Genomic DNA, 21409 nt, shown 5'->3' on the forward strand with positions numbered 1-21409 from the left:
CTAATAGAATGTGTCACGAATTGAATTGCGGGACGAAATTCTTTCAACCGGGGGAGACTGTGACAACCGTCAAAATTCGAGTCGGTTCTAGATTTGACTAGACTTAGTTGCACATATAGGCACTACACACACTAGACTTAGTAACTAGAAGCTAAGTTATAACCTACTAGAAACTTGGAAACAATTAGAATAAATGGATAGTGTACTTAGATTTCACATTGATATGTGAATTCTACATCTACTGAGCTGTAGTGACTATCCATATATGGGTCACTCTTTGACTCGAACAACATTTCATGAATCATATACACACATCATGCACTTGACCTAGTGGTAGAAATTAGGTCAAAGTCTCATAGAAACTTAAGTCAAAGTTGAAGACTAGGACTAGTATACTTGATTCCTCAATTTCGCTTGAATCTCGGAATCACTACATAGAATGCCAATAAACCGATAAAAAAATAAATTACAAACATTATTTATAACTATAAAAGAGTTATAATACCATAAGATAATTTGAAGTCCCAAATATTCAATTTATTTTGATATTCAATATTTATTACATCTCAAGACCCTAAAAACCCTAAATGCCCTAAAAACTCACATTAATAAACTTTAACCTAAAAAAAATTCTATAAAATAATTATGAAGCTTCTAATATTATCTTATAATAATCAATATTATGAAAATGAATTCAAGGAAAATAAATTTTAAACTATCAACATTTATTCCTAATTAACAAGTTAAATCAATAATTTAATAAAAACAAATCATGGCTTAATTCACACTTTATAAAAAAATTGGAAATTTTATAAAAATTGAGGAAAATTTATATAAAGTAAATGGAAGAGGTGGGGAGTCTCTCTCCTCATTGAAAATTCGGATTTCCCTCCCCATGCCTCTCCTCTTCCCAATACAAAATGATTCTTCTTCTCTCTCACACTCCATCTTCCCTAATTTTCTCTCATTTTCTCTCTCACACTCTCACACATATTTTCTCTCTTCCTCCCACTATGAACCACGAAATTTTACAGCCAACATGTCCAAGAACACTCAAGATACTCAAAATCTTTACCATCTAATGGTGTTCATTAAGGTAGAACACGATTTCCTTTCATTTTCCTTCAAGTTTTCATGGATTTTCTTGCATATCTTTGTTCTTCTACACCATTCTAATGAAAGATCATGAACACATAAACATACACACACACAAACTCACAGATTTGATGATGATGGTGGTAGGATTTCACCAAAAACAACATGCATGTTGTTAATGGTGAAATCCAAGGACCTAAACCTAAGTCAAGATCATGAAAATGCACTTTTCTACAAGTTTTGGTGGAAAATCACCACATGCACTCTAAGTTTTCTTTCAAAAACGATTTTTGAACATTTCAGACTGATGAATGATCTTTAAACCAACATGCATGTGATGATCTTCAAGCTTAGATGCTAGATCATCAAAGTATGTTGTTAAAAGCTTTCAAATATGTTCATGAAGGATTTATTTCCAAATAAATATCTAAAACTCATTTTCTGACCAAATCCGATTTATCCCAGATTCCCATCAACAAAATAAGATGCTCTGTAAATTTCCAGAAAATAATTCATTTCTCTCGAATTATTATAATTATTGCAACAAAATAAGGCAATAAATCATATAAAATACTTTCTGAGGTCTATAAATCCTAGGTAAATTCGTGGATGACCCCAATGCTAAATAATGACTTCACATTAAATTTCATCGATTTTTGTTACTGTTTAACATGCTTTTAAGAAAAGAAATATCTTTTTATTCGACCATTGACTAAGAAAATTCTAGGGTTTGCCCTCATAGTAAAAGTCTTCAAACATAAAATAAACTTCTCATCACCATTTGAAATAGTATTAAAACCAAAACAGTACATGAATTCCCAAAATAAAATTTTAAATGTTTTTCCCAAAAGACACCCAACATGGGTTTTCGTTTCATGAAAAATAAAATAAAATATTGAAATCAGAACCAAATGCCAATCGCTATCCCAACAAGAAACATCAACACCACAGTCAGTAATAGCCCTCCAAGCACATAATATGCTGTCATCGCATGACCTGCCTCTCGTCTAGCAGCACTAGCAGTGTCAGTAGCCTCCATCAAATGTTGAAACAAGATTTCCATCCCTGTCATCACTTCATTCAGTACCTCCTGGTGCCCAGCTATCACAACGAGATTGTAACGTAGGTCTGCTGTCATCGAATGCATCCTTCGTGACTCCTCCGGGGTCATACCTGGCTGCCTGACAGGTATCCCTATGACTCGTTGTGGTGGGGGTGCTCTCGGTCCTGCAACGCTGGGTCCTACCCTACTAGGTCCTTCCGTGCCAAGTCCTGCTGTGTTGGTGGCTATCCTTCCTGGAATGGGAATACTCTTCCTCGTCGTCCTCCGAATACGAAGCCCATAAAGTGGTGGCAACATCGATGCAGGTGATGCCTCGCTTCGTTGACTCGGGGCGTTGTCATTGCTGATCTCCACCGAGTTTCCTGTATCTTCCGTGTCCTCCGATGGGTCTTCTTCTACCGAGGCGGGGGGATTACGTCGAGGGATAACAGTGACGTAGCCGGACTCATCGGCTGAGACGGTAGATGACGATGTTGACATAGTGGACTGAGACATAGTTTCAATGAGATATGAAATAAATGACAATGCATGCCTATAATATGCAATGCTTACACACACCAAAATTAACCTTTTTAAATTTTTGAAATAATGTTTTCTCAAAAATTTTGTTGAACATATTCCCATTATAATTAGCTCAGGCTTTGTATAAATCTTTCCTTAATTAAACATAGGTGATAAGGCTATGTCTAATTGAGGTCCAACGATACAACTCCCGACCTAATTATACTAGTAATATGTTTGATGTAAAAAGAATTTCTTATAAGTTTTGGTTATAGGTTGTGTTTTCTTAAAGGAAAACTAATTTTCTCTATAACTTTAGCTCTGATACCATTTTATGGGCTTCGCATTCGGAGGACGGCGAGGAAGAGTGTTCCCATTCCAGGAAGGATAGCCACCAGCACAGCAGGACTTGGCACGGCAGGACCTAGCGGGGTAGGACCCAACGTTGCAGGACCGAGAGCACCCCCACCACAGCGAGTCATAGGGATACCTGTCAGGCAGTCAGGTATGACCCCGGAGGAGTCCCGGAGATTGCAGTCGATGGCAGCGGGCCTATGTCACAATCTCGCTGTGATAGCTGGGCATCGGGAAGTTTTGGATGAAGTGTTGACAAGGATGGAAATCCTGTTTCAGCATTCGATGGAGGCTGCTGACACTGCTAGTGCTGCTAGACGAGTGGCAGGTCGTGCGATGACCGCATATTATGTGCTTGGAGGGCTATTACTGATTGTGGTGTTGATGTTTCTTGTTGGGATAGCGATTAGTATTTGGTTCTGATTTCAGTATTTTATTTTATTTTGTCATGAAACGAAAACCCATGTTGGGTGTCTTTTGAGAAAAACATTTAAAAACCTTATTTTGGGATTGATGTATTGTTTTGGTTTTAAAGACTATTTCAAATGGTAATGGAGAAGTTTATTTTATGTTTGAAAACTTTTACTATGAGGGCAAACCCTAGAATTTTCTTAGTCAATGGTCGAATAAAAAGATTTTTCTTTTCTTTCCTTTCTAAAATCTATATGCATAGTATTAATGCAAACCATTAATTTGACAACATTTATGGTTTTCAAAATAGTAGTGAACTAAATATTATACATTATTTTATCTATTTATACGTATTTCTACTCTTGTGTCTTAGAACCATGTCAGGAAGGCCTAATCACGGGCGCCCACAGAACGAAACACCCGATGTTGCTCAAGTTGTAGCACAACAACTCATGGAAGCAATCCCAAACATTGTTACTCAAGTAACTACGGGACTTAATGCTAACCAAGGAAGTAGTGGAGGAAACCGGGGAAACAATGAAAGAGAATGCAACTACAAGTCCTTTATGGCTTGTAAACCTAAGGAGTTCCACGGAAAGGAAGGTGCGGTCGGGTTGCTGAAATGGATTGACAGCATGGAGTTGGTCCTTCACATTAGCAAATGCCTCGAGCGCAACAAAGTTGAGTATGCAACTTGTCTACTCCAAGATAGGGCATTGACCTGGTGGAATACTCTAGTGCAAACCCGAGGCCGAACAGCGGCATATCAGCTAACTTGGGAAGACCTAAAGAAGCTGCTGATAGAGGAGTATTGTCCCAAGGATGAACTTCAGAAGCTTGAATCTGAATTCTGGAACCATTCTAAGGGTGGAACACAAATAGAGAAGTACACAGTCCGATTTCATGAACTAGCAAAACTGGTACCTCACATGGTTACTCCTGAGGAGAAACGGATAGATCGTTACATCTGGGGTCTAGCACCAGAAATTCAGGGAATGGTTACCTCAGCAAACCCAACTACTATTCAGAGTGCAGTAAGTCTAGCAAATCGACTAACCAATGATGTGATAAGGATGGGAGCATTGACAAAGGAAAACTCTAGTAGCAAGAGGAAGCCAGCAAATCAAGGAGAGAAGAAGTATGGAGGCAAGTCAGGGAGGAAGCAGAAAGTCTCAAGAAACTTTATGGTAAGAGCCCAGGAGCAAGAACCACTGAAAACTCAGGAACAGGAAGTCATGGAAGTGCAGGAGCGAAAGCAGTACTCAGGACCGCTTCCGAAGTGCAATAAGTGTAACTTCCATCACAAGGGAGCTTGCCCAGTGTGCCAAAACTGTAAACAAACAGGCCATTACTTGAAGTATTGTAAGCTGAATAAGGAGGGAAAAGGGCATGTGACGAGTGCGGGAGTACTGATCATCTCCGTAGAGCATGTCCCAAACTGAACAAGGGGCCTGGTATCAATGGACAAGGCCAAGCCAGGAAAAACTTCCAAGGAAATCAAGGTGGACGGCCAAGAGGTGTAGCCTTTGTGATTGGTGCAGAAGAAGCTCGTCAGAACCCTGAGGTGATAACACGTACGTTTCTCCTGAACAACCATTTTGCATCAGTAATATTCGATGCGGGAGCAGATAGGAGTTTTGTTTCTTTAGCATTTAGACCGTTAATTGACTTGAAATCAAGAAAGATGAGGAATGCTTATGCTATTGAACTTGCTGATGGGTATGAAATTAGGGAAAATGATATAATTCATGGCTGTACTTTGAACTTAGCTGATAAACTCTTTAGCATTGACCTAATTCCTATAGAGCTAGGTAGTTTTGATGTGATAGTATGAATGGATTGGTTATAGAGCGGACATTGGTTGTTACAAGAAGGTCATTAGGATACCTCTCCCTAATGGAGAAACCCTTATCATACACGGTGAGAAGCTAGGAAGAAGTTTAAACATAGTATCAAGCATGAAGATTCACAAGTACCTGAAGAGGAATTGTATTGCATTCATGGCCCACGTGCTAGAAAGAGAACCTGAAGCTAAGCAACTCAAGGAGATTCCCGTGGTTCAAAACTATCCCGAAGTGTTTCTGGAGGAATTACCCGGTCTACCCCCTCACAGATAGGTCGAATTTCGGATAGACTTAATTCCCGGAGCGGCACCGGTAGCAAAAGCGCCATATCGCCTTGCACCATCCGAGATGCAAGAACTATCCGGACAACTTCAAGAACTTCTAAACAAAGGGTTTATTCGACCAAGTTCTTTACCTTGGGGAGCCCCAGTATTATTCATCAAAAAGAAAGATGGGTCGTTCCAAATGTGCATTGATTACAGAGAACTGAACAAGTTGACAATCAAGAATTGATATCCCCTCCCTCGAATAGATGACTTATTCGATCAATTGCAGGGCGCTTCATACTTCTCAAAAATCGACCTTCGGTCAGGGTATCATCAACTAAGAATTCACGAAGGGGACATTCACAAAACATCATTTAGAACCCGTTATGGACATTATGAGTTCTTAGTCATGCCTTTTGGACTAACGAACGCACCCGCTGTTTTCATGGATTTGATGAATAGGGTCTGTAGACCATACCTAGACAAGTTAGTAATTGTATTTATCGATGACATACTTGTTTACTCGCAAACCAAAGAAGATCACAATAGACATCTGAAGCTAGTGTTCGAGCTGTTGAAGGAGCAGAAATTGTATGCCAAGTTCACTAAGTGCGAATTTTGGATTCGGGAAGTACATTTTCTTGGTCATGTGATCGGCCAAAGAGGAATTCATGTAGATCCAGCTAAGATCGAGGCAATCAAGAAATAGGAAGCCCCCAAAACCTCGACAGAAATACTCAATCCACCCTGGAGCGGATAAGATGTACAAGGATCTTAAAGAGTACTATTGGTGGCCTGGAATGAAAAGGGATATTGCCTATTATATTGGGAAGTGTTTAACTTGCTCAATAGTCAAAGCTGAACATCAAAAACCATCCGACTTATTGCAACAACCCGAAATTCCCCAATGGAAATGGGAGCAGATATCCATGGATTTCGTTACCAAACTTCTTAGAACTGCTAAAGGTCATGACTCAATTTGGGTCATAGTGGATCGACTGACGAAATCTACTCACTTTCTCCCCATTCGGGAAGATTTCAAGATGGAAAAATTGGCCCAAATCTACATCGACAAAATTGTTTCTCTGCATGGTGTACCCCTATCTATCATTTCTGATAGAGATAGTCATTTTACATCACGTTTTTGGTGGATGTTACAGAAGGCACTAGGAACCAAGATAGATTTGAGCACAGCTTACCACCCTCAGACAGATGGGCAAACAGAGAGAACAATACAAACATTGGAATACATGCTACGAGCGTGTGTCATTGAGTTCAAAGGAAATTGGGATACTCATTTGCCTCTAATTGAATTTTCCTACAATAACAGTTACCACACGAGTATCCAATGTGCTCCATATGAAGCATTGTATGGACGCAAGTGTTGTTCACCCTTATGTTGGACAGAAATCGGAGACAAACAGTTGACTAGACTCGAACTTATCCAGGAAACATCTGACAAGATTGCAATCATCAAAGATAGGCTTAAAACTGCCAGAGATCGTCAGAAAAGTTATGCGGATAATCATCAAAAACCATTAGAATTCCAAGTTGGAGACAAGGTACTTTTAAAAGTGTCGCCTTGGAAAGGGCTTGTACGTTTTGGTAAGAAAGGAAAACTAAGCCCGAGATATGTTGGACCCTTTGAAATATTTGAAAGGATTGGTCCGGTGGCTTATAAACTCCAATTGCCCCAAGAGTTAAGCGCCATTCACGACACATTCCACGTCTCCAATCTCAAGAAATGTCTAGCCGACGAAGCATTGATAATACCCCTGTTTGATAATATTTTACATTTTTAGGAATATAAAACCCCTTTAAATGTGTAGGAATACCTTTAATTTATATTACTAAATCTGGAAAATTAATATCCCAAAATTGTATTAATCGCACGACTTGTGAAATTTCATCATTTCAGAAAAAGTGTAACCAATTAATATAAAATCCAATATTAAAACATAAATTGGCATTACGCTATATGCAGAGTTTAGTATATTAGCAATAGATTTCGACATGGAAACTCACTAGTGTGTTTGATGTCGTAGGATCCCGGTAGTAGGACGTTGGTGTATTCTGAGGCACCACTTGTACCTAAACGAAATATTGTGAGTATTCACGCACTCCCCTATTTTCAGTTTTTATGTTTTGGGGTGGAAAAGCATATCCAGAAAAACTATTATTTGCATGTTGTATTTAAATTGATTTGTATCAAACACGATTGCTATTGTATTGCTATGTCTATCTATGTATGTCTATGCAACACGTAACATGAGAACTTATCGTACTAAGGCCCTTCTCTTATCTCTAACCATTAACTCTTTGAGCCAATGGTCATTATGGATAGCGCTATTAGGAATTGACAACTCCTCACTCGCCCTATTGCTGGAGTGCATGATATCATATTCATCTATGGAACGACATAGATCTTGATAGGGCTTCAGTCATAGGTTTGGTTGAGACTCATTGTTTGCTCATACACATACAAACTCATTTCTCGTTATAGCAATAAACTTGTATTCATTAATAGCAATCAACTTTGTTTCTCATTAAAGCAATGTACTTGTATTTAAGAAAAGCCTTATTTCAAGCTAAATTTTATAAACTAGTGAACTCATTGATAAAAGTTTCCAATAATAAAAGTATATTGTTAAAAGGAGTAAATAAGTTTGTAAAAAACAAAGTTCTTTGTCATCATGAGAGATAAAGTATGTTGCCCGAATAGGATGCAACATTCATATTCTCATGGAAGATAAAGTTCGTTACTCAAACGAGTAAACAAGTTTCATTGCTAAAAATGAGCAATCAATTTCGTTGCTATAATGAGCAAACAATTTCATTCCTAAAACATGTATATGAGTTTTCAGTAATAAAAGTTTGTTGTTGTAATGAGAAACAAAGTTCATTGCTATAATTAATAAACAAGTTTATTGCTATAATAAGAAACCAGTTGATTGCTATTATTGATAACAAGTTTATTGCTATAACGAGAAACGAGTTTGTATGTGTATGAGCAAACAATGAGTCTCAACCAAACCTATGACTGAAGCCCTATCAAGATCTATGTTTATCGTTCCATAGATGAATATGGTATCATGCACTCCAGCAATAGGGCGAGTGAGGAGTTGTCAATTCCTAATAGCGCTATCCATAATGAACATTGGCTCAAAGAGTTAATGGTTAGAGATAAGGGAAGGGCCTTAGTACGTTAAGTTCACACGTTCCGTGTTGCATAGACATACATAGGGAGACATAGCAATATAATAGCAATCGTGTTTGATACAAATAAATTTAAATACAATATGAAAATAATAGTTTTTCTGGACATGCTTTTCCACCCCAAAACATAAAAACTGAAAATAGGGAGTGCGTGAATACTCACGATATGAGAAATATAGCAACCAAGTTTATACGATTCAAATAAATACAACGGACATAAGTAGTTTAGGACATGTTTTTTCACCCCAAATCATTTAAAAATCAAAAATAGGGGATTGGTGAATACTCACAATATGCATTGAGATGATGCAAATGATGCATTGATCTACGCTCCACTGGTACCACTATCGTTTTCCTACAACGATGTTACACACTAATGAGTCTCTAATCGAAATCTAACATAAGTATACATACTACTACAATAGAATTATGTCAATATTGTGTCAAAATTTAATATTGATAAGTTACAAACATTTTTATGTGGAAATTAAGTTTCAAAGAATCAATTGTTATATAACAATTTAAGTGGAAAATTTTCCATTATTGGAATGTTAATATTTAACATTTTAGAGGTGTTCCAATGATTAAATATTCAAAAACTAAATCAATTTAGTTCTAAAATTTCCCAAAGTTTGCATTTCAGTTTTAATTGAAGTCAAAGACCTTAAGATAAATTTTTTTGACTTTTTGATTTGTCTAATTATTTTTCACCATTTAATTCCTTGAATAATCATAAAATCATGGAAAAATAGTAAAAAGTTAATAAAAATTACCAAACTTCAGATTTTGGTTCTAACTACATTAAAAGACTTCCAGATAAATGTTCATGGTTTATAGATATATATAACCAATTTTCTTATATTTAATTCACTAAATAGATAGAAATTCATGAAAAAGAGAAATCAGTTTCCAAAGTTACCCAAACTTCTTGTATTACTGTTATTAAACACTATTAAGCTGGGAAAAATATAAAAATTTATTTCTAAACTGTTTAACCAAATTTTCTGATTTTTGAGCATTTATTCTAATAAAAACTGAAATAAATAGGAACTAGTTTCCAAAATTGGCCAAAATTTTTTGTAACACTTTTATTATACAATTAGAAGCTGTGAAAAATATAAAAGATAATTTTCAATTAGTCTTTCTATTTTTCTTTGTTTTATCCTCTTAAATAATCATTAATTGGAGAATAATTATTAAACAGTTAAAGTAAATTACGAAAAATTTTGTACACTTCATTTACGGAGTAAATAATCTGAGAAAAATACTAAATGTGGTTTTTAATATACTGACATCCGATTTTGTGTATTTAAGTGTATTTAATTTAAGAAAATAAGAGAAAAATAGTATACAGAAGAGACAAACCATAAAAATCTTTATGTGGCCTCCTAATGTAATACAAGGTGTTCTGGTAAAGTTTCATGAATTTTGGAGGAGCAGAACTATTTATTCTATTTTTAGGCCATTATAAATACAAAAATCGGAGAAAAATACGAATACATTATGAAAAATTATAAAAATATTTTTCTAAGTCTTCCACAGAGAGTATAAGCTGCAAAAATTTTTAGGTTCCCCTTTCACCTTTTCTAAAGTGGCTTTATGATTTATTGAAGCCAAAAAAAAGAAATTTCAAAAACATGTTAAACAGTAACAAAAATCGATAAAATTTAATGTGAAATCATTATTTAGCATTGGGATCATCCACGAATTTACCTAGGATTTATAGACCTCAGAAAGTATTTTATATGATTTATTTCCTTATTTTGTTGCAATAATTATAGTAATTCGAGAGAAATGAATTATTTTCTGGAAATTTACAGAGCATCTTATTTTGTTGATGGGAATCTGGGATAAATCGGATTTGGTCAGAAAATGAGTTTTAGATATTTATTTGGAAATAAATCCTTCATGAACATATTTGAAAGCTTTTAACAACATACTTTGATGATCTAGCATCTAAGCTTGAAGATCATCACATGCATGTTGGTTTAAAGATCATTCATCAGTCTGAAATGTTCAAAAATCGTTTTTGAAAGAAAACTTAGAGTGCATGTGGTGATTTTCCACCAAAACTTGTAGAAAAGTGCATTTTCATGATCTTGACTTAGGTTTAGGTCCTTGGATTTCACCATTAACAACATGCATGTTGTTTTTGGTGAAATCCTACCACCATCATCATCAAATCTGTGAGTTTGTGTGTGTGTATGTTTATGTGTTCATGATCTTTCATTAGAATGGTGTAGAAGAACAAAGATATGCAAGAAAATCCATGAAAACTTGAAGGAAAATGAAAGGAAATCGTGTTCTACCTTAATGAACACCATTAGATGGTAAAGATTTTGAGTATCTTGAGTGTTCTTGGACATGTTGGCTGTAAAATTTCGTGGTTCGTAGTGGGAGGAAGAGAGAAAATGTGTGTGAGAGTGTGAGAGAGAAAATGAGAGAAAATGAGGGAAGATGGAGTGTGAGAGAGAAGAAGAATCATTTTGTATTGGGAAGAGGAGAGGCATGGGGAGGGAAATCCGAATTTTCAATGAGGAGAGAGACTCCCCACCTCTTCCATTTACTTTATATAAATTTTCCTCAATTTTTATAGAATTTCCAATTTTTTTATAAAGTGTGAATTAAGCCATGATTTGTTTTTATTAAATTATTGATTTAACTTGTTAATTAGGAATAAATGTTGATAGTTTAAAATTTATTTTCCTTGAATTCATTTTCATAATATTGATTATTATAAGATAATATTAGAAGCTTCATAATTATTTTATAGAATTTTTTTTAGGTTAAAGTTTATTAATGTGAGTTTTTAGGGCATTTAGGGTTTTTAGGGTCTTGAGATGTAATAAATATTGAATATCAAAATAAATTGAATATTTGGGACTTCAAATTATCTTATGGTATTATAACTCTTTTATAGTTATAAATAATGTTTGTAATTTATTTTTTTATCGGTTTATTGGCATTCTATGTAGTGATTCCGAGATTCAAGCGAAATTGAGGAATCAAGTATACTAGTCCTAGTCTTCAACTTTGACTTAAGTTTCTATGAGACTTTGACCTAATTTCTACCACTAGGTCAAGTGCATGATGTGTGTATATGATTCATGAAATGTTGTTCGAGTCAAAGAGTGACCCATATATGGATAGTCACTACAGCTCAGTAGATGTAGAATTCACATATCAATGTGAAATCTAAGTACACTATCCATTTATTCTAATTGTTTCCAAGTTTCTAGTAGGTTATAACTTAGCTTCTAGTTACTAAGTCTAGTGTGTGTAGTGCCTATATGTGCAACTAAGTCTAGTCAAATCTAGAACCGACTCGAATTTTGACGGTTGTCACAGTAACGACTCCGGGGTAGATTCTCCTGCGGTGATCATCAGAATGCGTCCATCCGCTCCTGAGTTCTTTATTACTGGGCAGTTCCCCTGACGGTGTCCAGTCTCACCACAGCCATAACAGGCTTGGTTTTCTTCAGTTCCGAGGACTTGGGAGATCGGTTGAGCCGGTGCCCTGCAGTAACAGACTGTGTGTCCCCTTCTGTGGCAGTTCAGACACTGCATTTTCCGGCATACTCCGGTATGGTGAAAGTTCCAGTTTCCACACTTCGGAAGGTTTCCAGCATATCAACTGGCAGGTGCTGAAATAGTAGGCGTTGTAACGGCATACATAGTACTTGCTTGTTGCTCTCTCGGGGTGTCTTGTGTTGTCCACTTCTTCTTCCTCTTGTTCCCCGACTTTTGATTATTGTCCTCTTCCCTCGATGGCTTGGGAATAGGGACTTTTACGCTGTGGTGGACTCCATGATCGATGAGTCTCTGAGCCAAGCGTTTAGCACTATCAAATGTGATTGGTTTGGAAGATAACACATTTCCTGGGGTCGGAGCAGTCAGACCCCAAATGTATCTCTCTATCTTCGTCTTCTCCGAGGTAATCATCCCGGGGCATAGAGCTGCTAGTTCGCTGAAACAGTCAGAGTAGGTCACTATGTCTGAGCCGACCATAGTGAGATCCCACAGCCCATGTTCCAGTTTTTGAATTTCGCCCAACGAGTAATATTCTTCCCGCATTAACTCTTTTAGGTTTTCCCAACCTATTGAGTTTGCCACTGATAGGGCCAGTGCATGGTTGTTCCACCATGTTAGGGTCTTGTCATCGAAGGTACAGGCAGCAAACTTCACTTTGCTTCCTTCTGGGCATTTATAGATTTCGAAAACCGACTCGGTTTTCTCGAACCATTGCATAAGGGCAATGACTCCTTCAGTCCCATTAAAGGACAATGGTTGGCATCTGGTGAAGTCCTTGTAAGAGAAATCTCTCGGGCGCACAGGGACCTCACCTTGAGTAGGATCAGTAGGCATTTCACCTCCACTCGTACTGGTGGGGTGATATTGGGCCATGCCTGTTGCCACTGTTGCAGCCACTGCAGCGTTTATCGTTGCCATATCGATTTGCGAAGAAGGCGGTATCGAAGTTATCGGAGTAGTGTGTCTAGGTGATCTGCAAGGAGGCATCTTTGCTAAAAAGAAAAGAAAGATGAAATGGGAAAAGCTTAAAGCGATGGACACAAGCTGAAAGCTGAAAAGACAAGGTTATCCTAGTTCTGGATGTATCGGGTCCTGACTTCTATAGGGTTCTAGAAACAATTCATACATGAGTCTATACCTAATAAAATCTATGAATTTGAAATGACTATCCTCGAATGAATATCTGTTTCCTGAATAACTGTCACCAGCTACATGTAAGAAAATAATTCTAACACATGTAATATGAGCAGTGTTTCCACTCGCTCGAAAAATTAATCTAATTAATATTTATTAGTGTGACGCGTAAGACGTTTTGGTTACTTCGGCCTATCTTTGCTCGAAAACTTCTCTAGAACTTGTCCTTGTTCCTCCTGGACTCTTCTTTTGCATACTCTGAGGATGTGGTTATATTTATCTGGGTTCGACGCGCGAGAATGAAAGTGACTAAAGAACCTATGAGCTTTAAGGTAACTTTATGGGGTGATCCTTATGGAATCCTCCTATAATTGTGCAAGGTACACCAGTTTGTATTATATATATAATTGAAGATCAAATAGACCTTCAAATAATTGATCCCACCTCAACACTACTTCCTTAAGAGGAATGGATAGCGAAGCGTCGGTCACAGATTCTATGTCGATAAAATCTTGATTATATATAAAACTTTATGAATATACCCTGTAAGATTATAGGTCTATCCTTAAGGATCTTTTAAATTCTCACATAAGTTATTTATCTGAACTAAAATACTCCTATAGTATCTTAACGTAATGTACTTGGTATGATCTAAAATTGTTATCGCGCTATCGTATCATAGAATACTCCCATAGTACTCTAATTCTAACTGTACTTGTTCTGGTGTTCTCCTGACTGGTGTTTAGGTAAGTTTTAACCCTGTTGCAACACCACATCATTCCCAAACACATGTTGGTCACATCTCGAATGAATATAGTTGATCAGCCTATATTGATCCTAGCTATGATTACATATGTGTTCGGGTTGACGACAGTGCCCAACCTTTAAATACTTTTAGTTCTGTTCTCCTCGTGACACTAGTTCTATTATGTACATGTGTAAGCAAGTAGGTCTATTTTTATAACTTGAAGTTATATTCTAAAATATATCATTATCCATAGCACTTAAGCCCCATTGTATTTATAGTTGTATATCTTTTATCGGTTGATATACTTAGTTCACTATAAACAATGCTCTGATACCAATCTGTCACACCCCAAAACCGGAACGGCGGAAACGTTTGGGGTGGAGGACGTCATGCTAAGTATCATGAGATATGTATATGGTAAGCAAGTAATAAACAACCATTTCATTTCAAAAGAAAGTGCTTACAAAGTGTGTTCACAAAACATAGAATTCATACACAAATAACAAAATAAGACTTGAAGCTGAAATGCTTCATCTTCTAAATCCCCAGCACGAGCACCTGTCTAATAGCCTCCTGAGAATACAAGTTATTTGAAAGATTTGATCACCAATTAAGCTGGTGAGTTCATAAGATTTTTGTGATGTGAGTAAGCTATAAAGCGTTGTTAAAAATGTATATGTACAAGTGATGTAAGCTGTAAAATGTTGTTGAAAAATGTGTATGTAAGGAGATGTAAGCGGTAAGTTCTATTTTGAACAGTTCGCATGTTCCTCTAGAAAATCCTATATTTCCTACTCGAATGAAAGTTAAGTAAAATGAAACTACAAGCCTTTCTATGAGTACTAAGCGAGTACAAGTTATATATAACTCAGAGTAAACAAACAATCGATTGTGCGCATGTGCCATAAACTCACAACCCAACGGGGAACAGAAAATGAGGCGGTTTGCACACATCCCATTGGATGTTAGATCGTTGTCATATATAAACCTGGTGTATTCACTTGTTACTCATGGAGTTATTTGTAATGATTCCTTTCTATCTAATGAAAAGTTCTTTTAAGAAACCCTATATTTCTTATAGTAAAATATTGACCACAGTGACCACTTTTATGATAGCTTTGTTTATACTGCTATATATAATCTGATATCGAGTAGAAAGTTAATTGGGTGAATCTGCCCTAGGTCCATAACTCAACGGAGAACAGGAAATGAGGCGGAAAACACACATTTAACTACCTATTGGATATTAGTTTTATATATAAACATGGTGTATAAACTAAGGTATTATAGAGTTACTCACCTAAAGTCTTTAAAATTGTACTGGCTAAATAAAATGATTTAAGCCTTTATCTGGTAAATCTCTAGTTTTGTTTACCAAAAGTACTGACTTTGAAAAGTATGTTTTGTACTAGAAAAACTGTGCTTCGACTCTGTGTCTTATAACCTGATCCATACTTGGTATCCTTATGATGACTTAATGTATACTAAGCATAAATATATATAGATTCGGGTAGATAATAGGTTGGGGGAGCTCGGTTCAAGACCACAATCCAACGAGAACAGGAAATGAAGCGAAGGCACACATCCTATTAGCTGTCGGAATCTATTAGTATATATGTATCCTATAGTGTATACATTAAGGAATCATAAGATTAGCATTATGGTCCTAACTTTTAAAAGTAGTCTTCTACCAAGACTTGACTGTTTTGAAAGTAGTCTTCTACCAAGAACTGACTGTTTTGAAAGTAGCCTTCTACCAAGACCCGACTGTACGACTATTATTAATTAAATATAATTTACCTCATCGATTATGTGAATATGACACATGGTAAAGGTATTAATAATATTGAAACTGGAATTTTATATCCTTCTGTAATTGTCGTGTTGACAGTGTAAGTACAGTATTATTTGAAATAAGGGACTAGTTTTAGTACTATTGTGCCTTAATTGACGGTTAAGGCATAATGTGATGGCTAGATCCTATGCTAGACGCTCCCTTGTCAAGAGATTCTATGAACTGCACGCGACCCCTGCATGAGTGCAAGTCGCGAACATCCACATTACTATGATCATGTATACCCAATATAACTATCACAAATGCAAAAGTGATTCATTGGTATAGTTAGATCCTGAAAACGTTCCATGCTATAGCACCTTATTATGTTCTATTCTGTTATCATGTGTTGATATCGTATTTATGTAAATGTATTCCATGTAAGCGTATTGTATTTGTATAGACTTATGAACTGGACTGACTCTTTGTGTGCTTCATTGTACTAGAAGTAATGAATAGTGTTCTCCTAAACTATCCCTATAATAGTTTACTAATGTTCTAACTGTACTGCTACTGAAAAGACTCATTTATATACCAAGTTATGCTCATACTTTAAAAACGGAGTTTTGTACAACTATAAAGTAACATAACCTTTAAAAGAGTTTTGAAATGTATTGACAACTTATAAATAACATAAGTAACATTTTGAAAGATGTTTATAACAAACATTTACACAATTATCATTGTGTTCAACTTGTATTCCCCCCTTAAAACAGTTAAAATAGTTTAAAAGATTCATTACAGGGTATGAACTCACCTGATGTGGGTGATTCAAATGGGTATGCGCGTACGGATGAGAAGTTCCACGAATGAAGTCCCAAGACACAATATGTCCTATATGACATATAAGGACACATATTGACATGAATATAGTGTTTATAAACAACTATATGAAAGGAAACACCTTGGTTAAGTGTTGGCATCACATGTGATTCAACAAAGGGAAGTAAAAAGGTATCTAAGGGTGTTTACGGTTTTGTAACCAACTCCACTTGAGTTTACGGTTGTAACCCATGAGTTCACTGCCGTAAACTCATGTTCCTTTGACCATTTTGTGCTTTGAATCCCTAGAAGTCATTTTGAAGCATTCAAACTTCAAGCCTAAGCCTTAGGAAGTGATTAGGGCAACATATCACCCCTTTATGGGGTTTACGGTTTTTGGACCATTTGTCTTTGGGTTTATCGTAGTAAACTCAAATGGTTTATGTTCAAATGATGTTTTTAAGTCTTAAACACTTCCGGGTAAAGGTCTAGGCTAGTTTCTTGGCTTAATGAAAGAGTTATGGGGCATTATAACCCTCATTGGGGTGTTTACGGTTTTGGGAGCTCCCCAAACCGTAAACACACATACTTGGGACATTTTTGTGGTTTTCATGTGCTAAACACATCAAAGGAAGGTTCTATGTTTGCTTCTAAGGTTTGGCAAGAGTTTAGGGGTACTTTGGCAACCTTTTTAGGGTTTACGGTCCAAGAAGATTCTTGGTCCGTAAACACCTTATCCTTTGTGATTTTGGGTGTTTTCTTGATGCTCTTAAGGTTTAAACATGTCAAGGGTTGTTTCTATGCTTGTTTCCAAGGTCTAAAGGGACATTGGGCACATTTTTGCCACACTTTTAGTGTTCACAGTCCAAGAAGATCTTGCGCCGTGAACACCTTGTCCTAGGGATTTTTGAGTGATTTCATGATGGTTAACACTTGATCTAAACATATCAGGGCTAGAAGCACTTACAAGTTGAAGATCTTGAAGAAAAACGGGATGATACTTGAGAGAGAAATGGCTTTAGTCTTCCGAAGTGTGAAAAAAGTGAATAAAATATCTAAGTCTCACTTATATATCCTTTAGGGTTTACGGTCCCAAATCATTTTTGGGCCGTAAACTCCAAACTCTTGAAGTTTTGGGCACTTATTGCTACATAATAAACCCTAGGGTATCCACTCTCCTGATATCTTCTGAAGCACTAACTTTAAAACACTCAAACTTATTCCAAAAAGCTTGAAAGTTAGCAGAAATAGTTTTGACTCCTATTGAAGTGGGTGGTTGTACATATTAGAAATTTTTGGGTTGTCACACAACTCCACAACTTGTTGTAGATTTTTTAATTAGGGATGAAGAAGAATCAATCCGTTTCTGCTACAAATGCTCCCGTCCTTGCCATTAGAAAAAACAGAGGAAATAAAAGGAAGGCTAATCCGAAATTGAACTGGAAGGGCAAGGCCCAAGCTAGATCGTCTAGCCGTGGGTCGAACATAAATCCTAGTTCAAACATTCCTGTAGTTAGTGACCCCAAAGAGGCCACTTGCTACTACTGTACTGAAAAGGGCCATTGGAAAAGAAGTTACCCTAAATACTTGCAAGACATCAAGGATGGAAAGATCAAGCCATCGTTGGTAAGTACGTACACTATTCAAGTCAATAACTCATAACTTACTCGTTCTTGGGTCCCTGATACAAGATGCGGATTTGACATTTATTTCGAATTTGCAGAGGCTAAGAGAAAGTGAGGAAGTGGAGTATGGAAGAATAAATCTGATCATGGAAAATAGGCGATCTTCTCCTGTTACCAAGGTTGGAACTTATGGTCTTGTGCTTGGTGGTGATGTTATGATATATTTGATTAATTTCATCTATTCGTCATAAATAACGTGAAATATTATTTCTTTTCCTGCATTTTTTAGAAAAGGGGTTCGATATTCTTTTAATGATATGAATGGTTCGATTTTAGCTTATAAAAAAGGTGTTTTATGTTTGAAGCTTTACCTTGTAATGGTGTGTATGAAACCATGATTAGTGTTGATAGCTTAGGCAATAGTGTATTGAATATTGATTCGCCTAATGGTGTATACAAAACATGCTTGTGGCATTCTTGTCTTGGATACATTAATAAGAAATACATCGCCCAACTCCAAAAGGACAGAGTGTTGGAATCATTTAACTTAAGGTCAAATGATGAATGTGAGACATGTCTTTTGGGTAAGATAACAAAATCACCTTTTATCGGGTCTTGTGAAAGAGGTAAAGGTTTATTGGATCTCATACACAAAGATGTTTATGGACACTTCAGATCCACCACAAGGGATGGTAATCGATTTTACGTGACATTTATGGATGATTATAGCAGATATGGATATATCCACTTAACCCAACATAAATCATAAACCTTTGAAAAGTTCAAGGAGTTTAAACACGAAGTCGAGAATCAATTTGGAAGGAATATAAAGATGTTCCAATCTGATAGAAGTTAGAAGTATTTTAGTATCGAGTTCCACAACCATCTCAAGGAATGTAGAATAGTTTCACAATTGACTCCTCCTAGGTCACCACAACTTAATGGTGAAGCTGAGAGGAGAAATCGAACCTTATTAGACATGGTTTGTTCCATGATGATTCAAGCTTCACTTCCTATTTATTTCTAGGAGTATGCCTTAGAGACAATCGCCTATATACCTAATCTTGTCCCTACTAAGAAGGTTGCCAAAACATCTCATGATATGTGGGCAAGTCAAGTTCCTCGCTAGGTCGAATCAAGGTTTGGGATATGAAACTTTCATTAGATGAGAGACTCATTACAAGCTAGAACCTAGAAGTGAGAGGTGTATTTTCATTGATTACCTACAAAAGTATTTTGGATACTTGTATAAAAACCTAGTAAGAATGTGGTCTTCGTAGCTCGAAGAGGATTCTTTCATGAGAGAGAGCTCATATTCAAAGAGGACAATGGGAATGCTATTGATCTGGAAGAAATTCCAGAATCGACCAATGAAGGAACCTTCGATGACACTAGCTCTCAATCAGAGGATGAGACTCCTATTGAGCCCATTGACAATTCATTACCTATTCGTCGATCCAGTAGAGTTAGCATGCCACCTACATTATATGGTTTCCATATAACATCAGATGGTGACACGTTTACCAGTCATGGTACATTGGTAAATTTGGATGATCTAGCAAACTACAAGGAAGCAATGGTGAGCCCTAAGGCTGCCAAATGGAAAGAGGCAATGGAAAGCAAGATTCAGTCCATGTATGAAAACCAAGTTTGGAATTTGGTTGATCATGAACCTGGTCAAAAGACAGTAGGCTATAAATGGATCTTCAAGAAGAAGACTGACATATATGGGAAAGTACACACATTCAAAGCACGACTGGTTGCGAAGGGCTTCACTCAAACCTTCGCGTTTGATTATGACGAGACTTTTCACCAGTGGTTAAGAGAAATCTATCAGGATAATGCTTGACATATCTACGTTTCATGATTATGAAATATGGCAGATACATGTCAAAATTGCTTTCCTTAATGGGAAGTTGGCTGAGGATGTTTATATGAGTCCGCCAGAGGGTTTTATACATGCAAAGTTTCCTAATAGAGAGTGTAAGATTGAGAAATCATCTCACTATAGGAATATTTTCTTCCATGAGAAATTCAAAGAATTTGGTTTCTTTAGGAGCGAGGATGAGTCATGTGTGTATGTCAAAGATAGCTGGAGTATAGTAACTTTCCTGGTTTTGTATGTTGATAACATACTCCTTATAGGAAACAACATTCCAACCTTTCAAGATGTGAAATATTGGCTTGGGAAATGTTTCACCATGAAGGATCTAGGGGAAGCAACCTATATTCTTAGGATAAGGATTCTGAGGGATCTAAGGAAAAGACTGTTGGATAAGGTGTCTAAGTCCATAACTATTTCTGGTTAGTACTTGACTCGACCCGACATGGTCCATTTGGGTTGCATGGCACCATGCAATTGGATAGACTAAATGAGAGGAATAACACTTGGAGATTATTAATATATTATAAGTTCTAATATATTAATAATATTATTTGATTAGTTTGATCAAAGAATTAATTTGGAATTAATTAAGTGATCAAAAGATAACTAATTAAATATATGGGTTGATTATGTAAATCATTCATATCTTGTATAGTGGGCTAAGAGGCTCCATGGATTATCAAGTTGGGTTCTACCGATAGGATGCTCCATGGATGCTCCATGGGAGTTACAAACCCATGGGTCATGGAAATGAAGAGTCATGACACATTAGGGTTTACATGGTGTAACCCTAGATGTGTCAACACTATATAAGGATCCCATTCTCCACCAAAATCGGCTACACATAAGAAACAAGAGGGCTAGGCCGATTTCAAGAAGTGTGTGTTCTCTCAAAAGTCTTTCCAAGAGCATTTGGTGTTGTGTGAAGCATTTGAGGCATCACACTTGGGGTGCTAGGCTCACAAGGTTTCAAGGAACATAAGCAACAACAAGGTAAGTTATTCTATCTTTCATTCAAGTTAGAAATTGTTCCCCATGTATGCTAGATAGGAATATAACCTTGGAATTCAACTTTGCATGATAATTAGACAAACATAGATCCAAGGTTATTAGGGTTGCATGTACACTTAGGAAGTGTTA

At 36.6% G+C, this 21409-nt stretch overlaps 1 protein-coding gene across 1 annotated transcript; it reads left to right on the top strand.

The window, feature by feature from the left end:
• The first annotated feature begins 3801 nt into the window (after positions 1 to 3801).
• On the top strand, positions 3802 to 4866 carry LOC128134163 (uncharacterized). Its single transcript, XM_052771631.1, has one exon. The coding sequence runs from the start codon at positions 3802 to 3804 to the stop codon at positions 4864 to 4866; it is 1065 nt and encodes a 354-aa protein (XP_052627591.1).
• The last annotated feature ends 16543 nt before the right edge of the window (positions 4867 to 21409 follow it).

The sequence above is a fragment of the Lactuca sativa genome, chromosome 5 (genome assembly GCF_002870075.4).
Source record: "Lactuca sativa cultivar Salinas chromosome 5, Lsat_Salinas_v11, whole genome shotgun sequence".
Classification (NCBI taxonomy): Eukaryota; Viridiplantae; Streptophyta; class Magnoliopsida; order Asterales; family Asteraceae; genus Lactuca; species Lactuca sativa.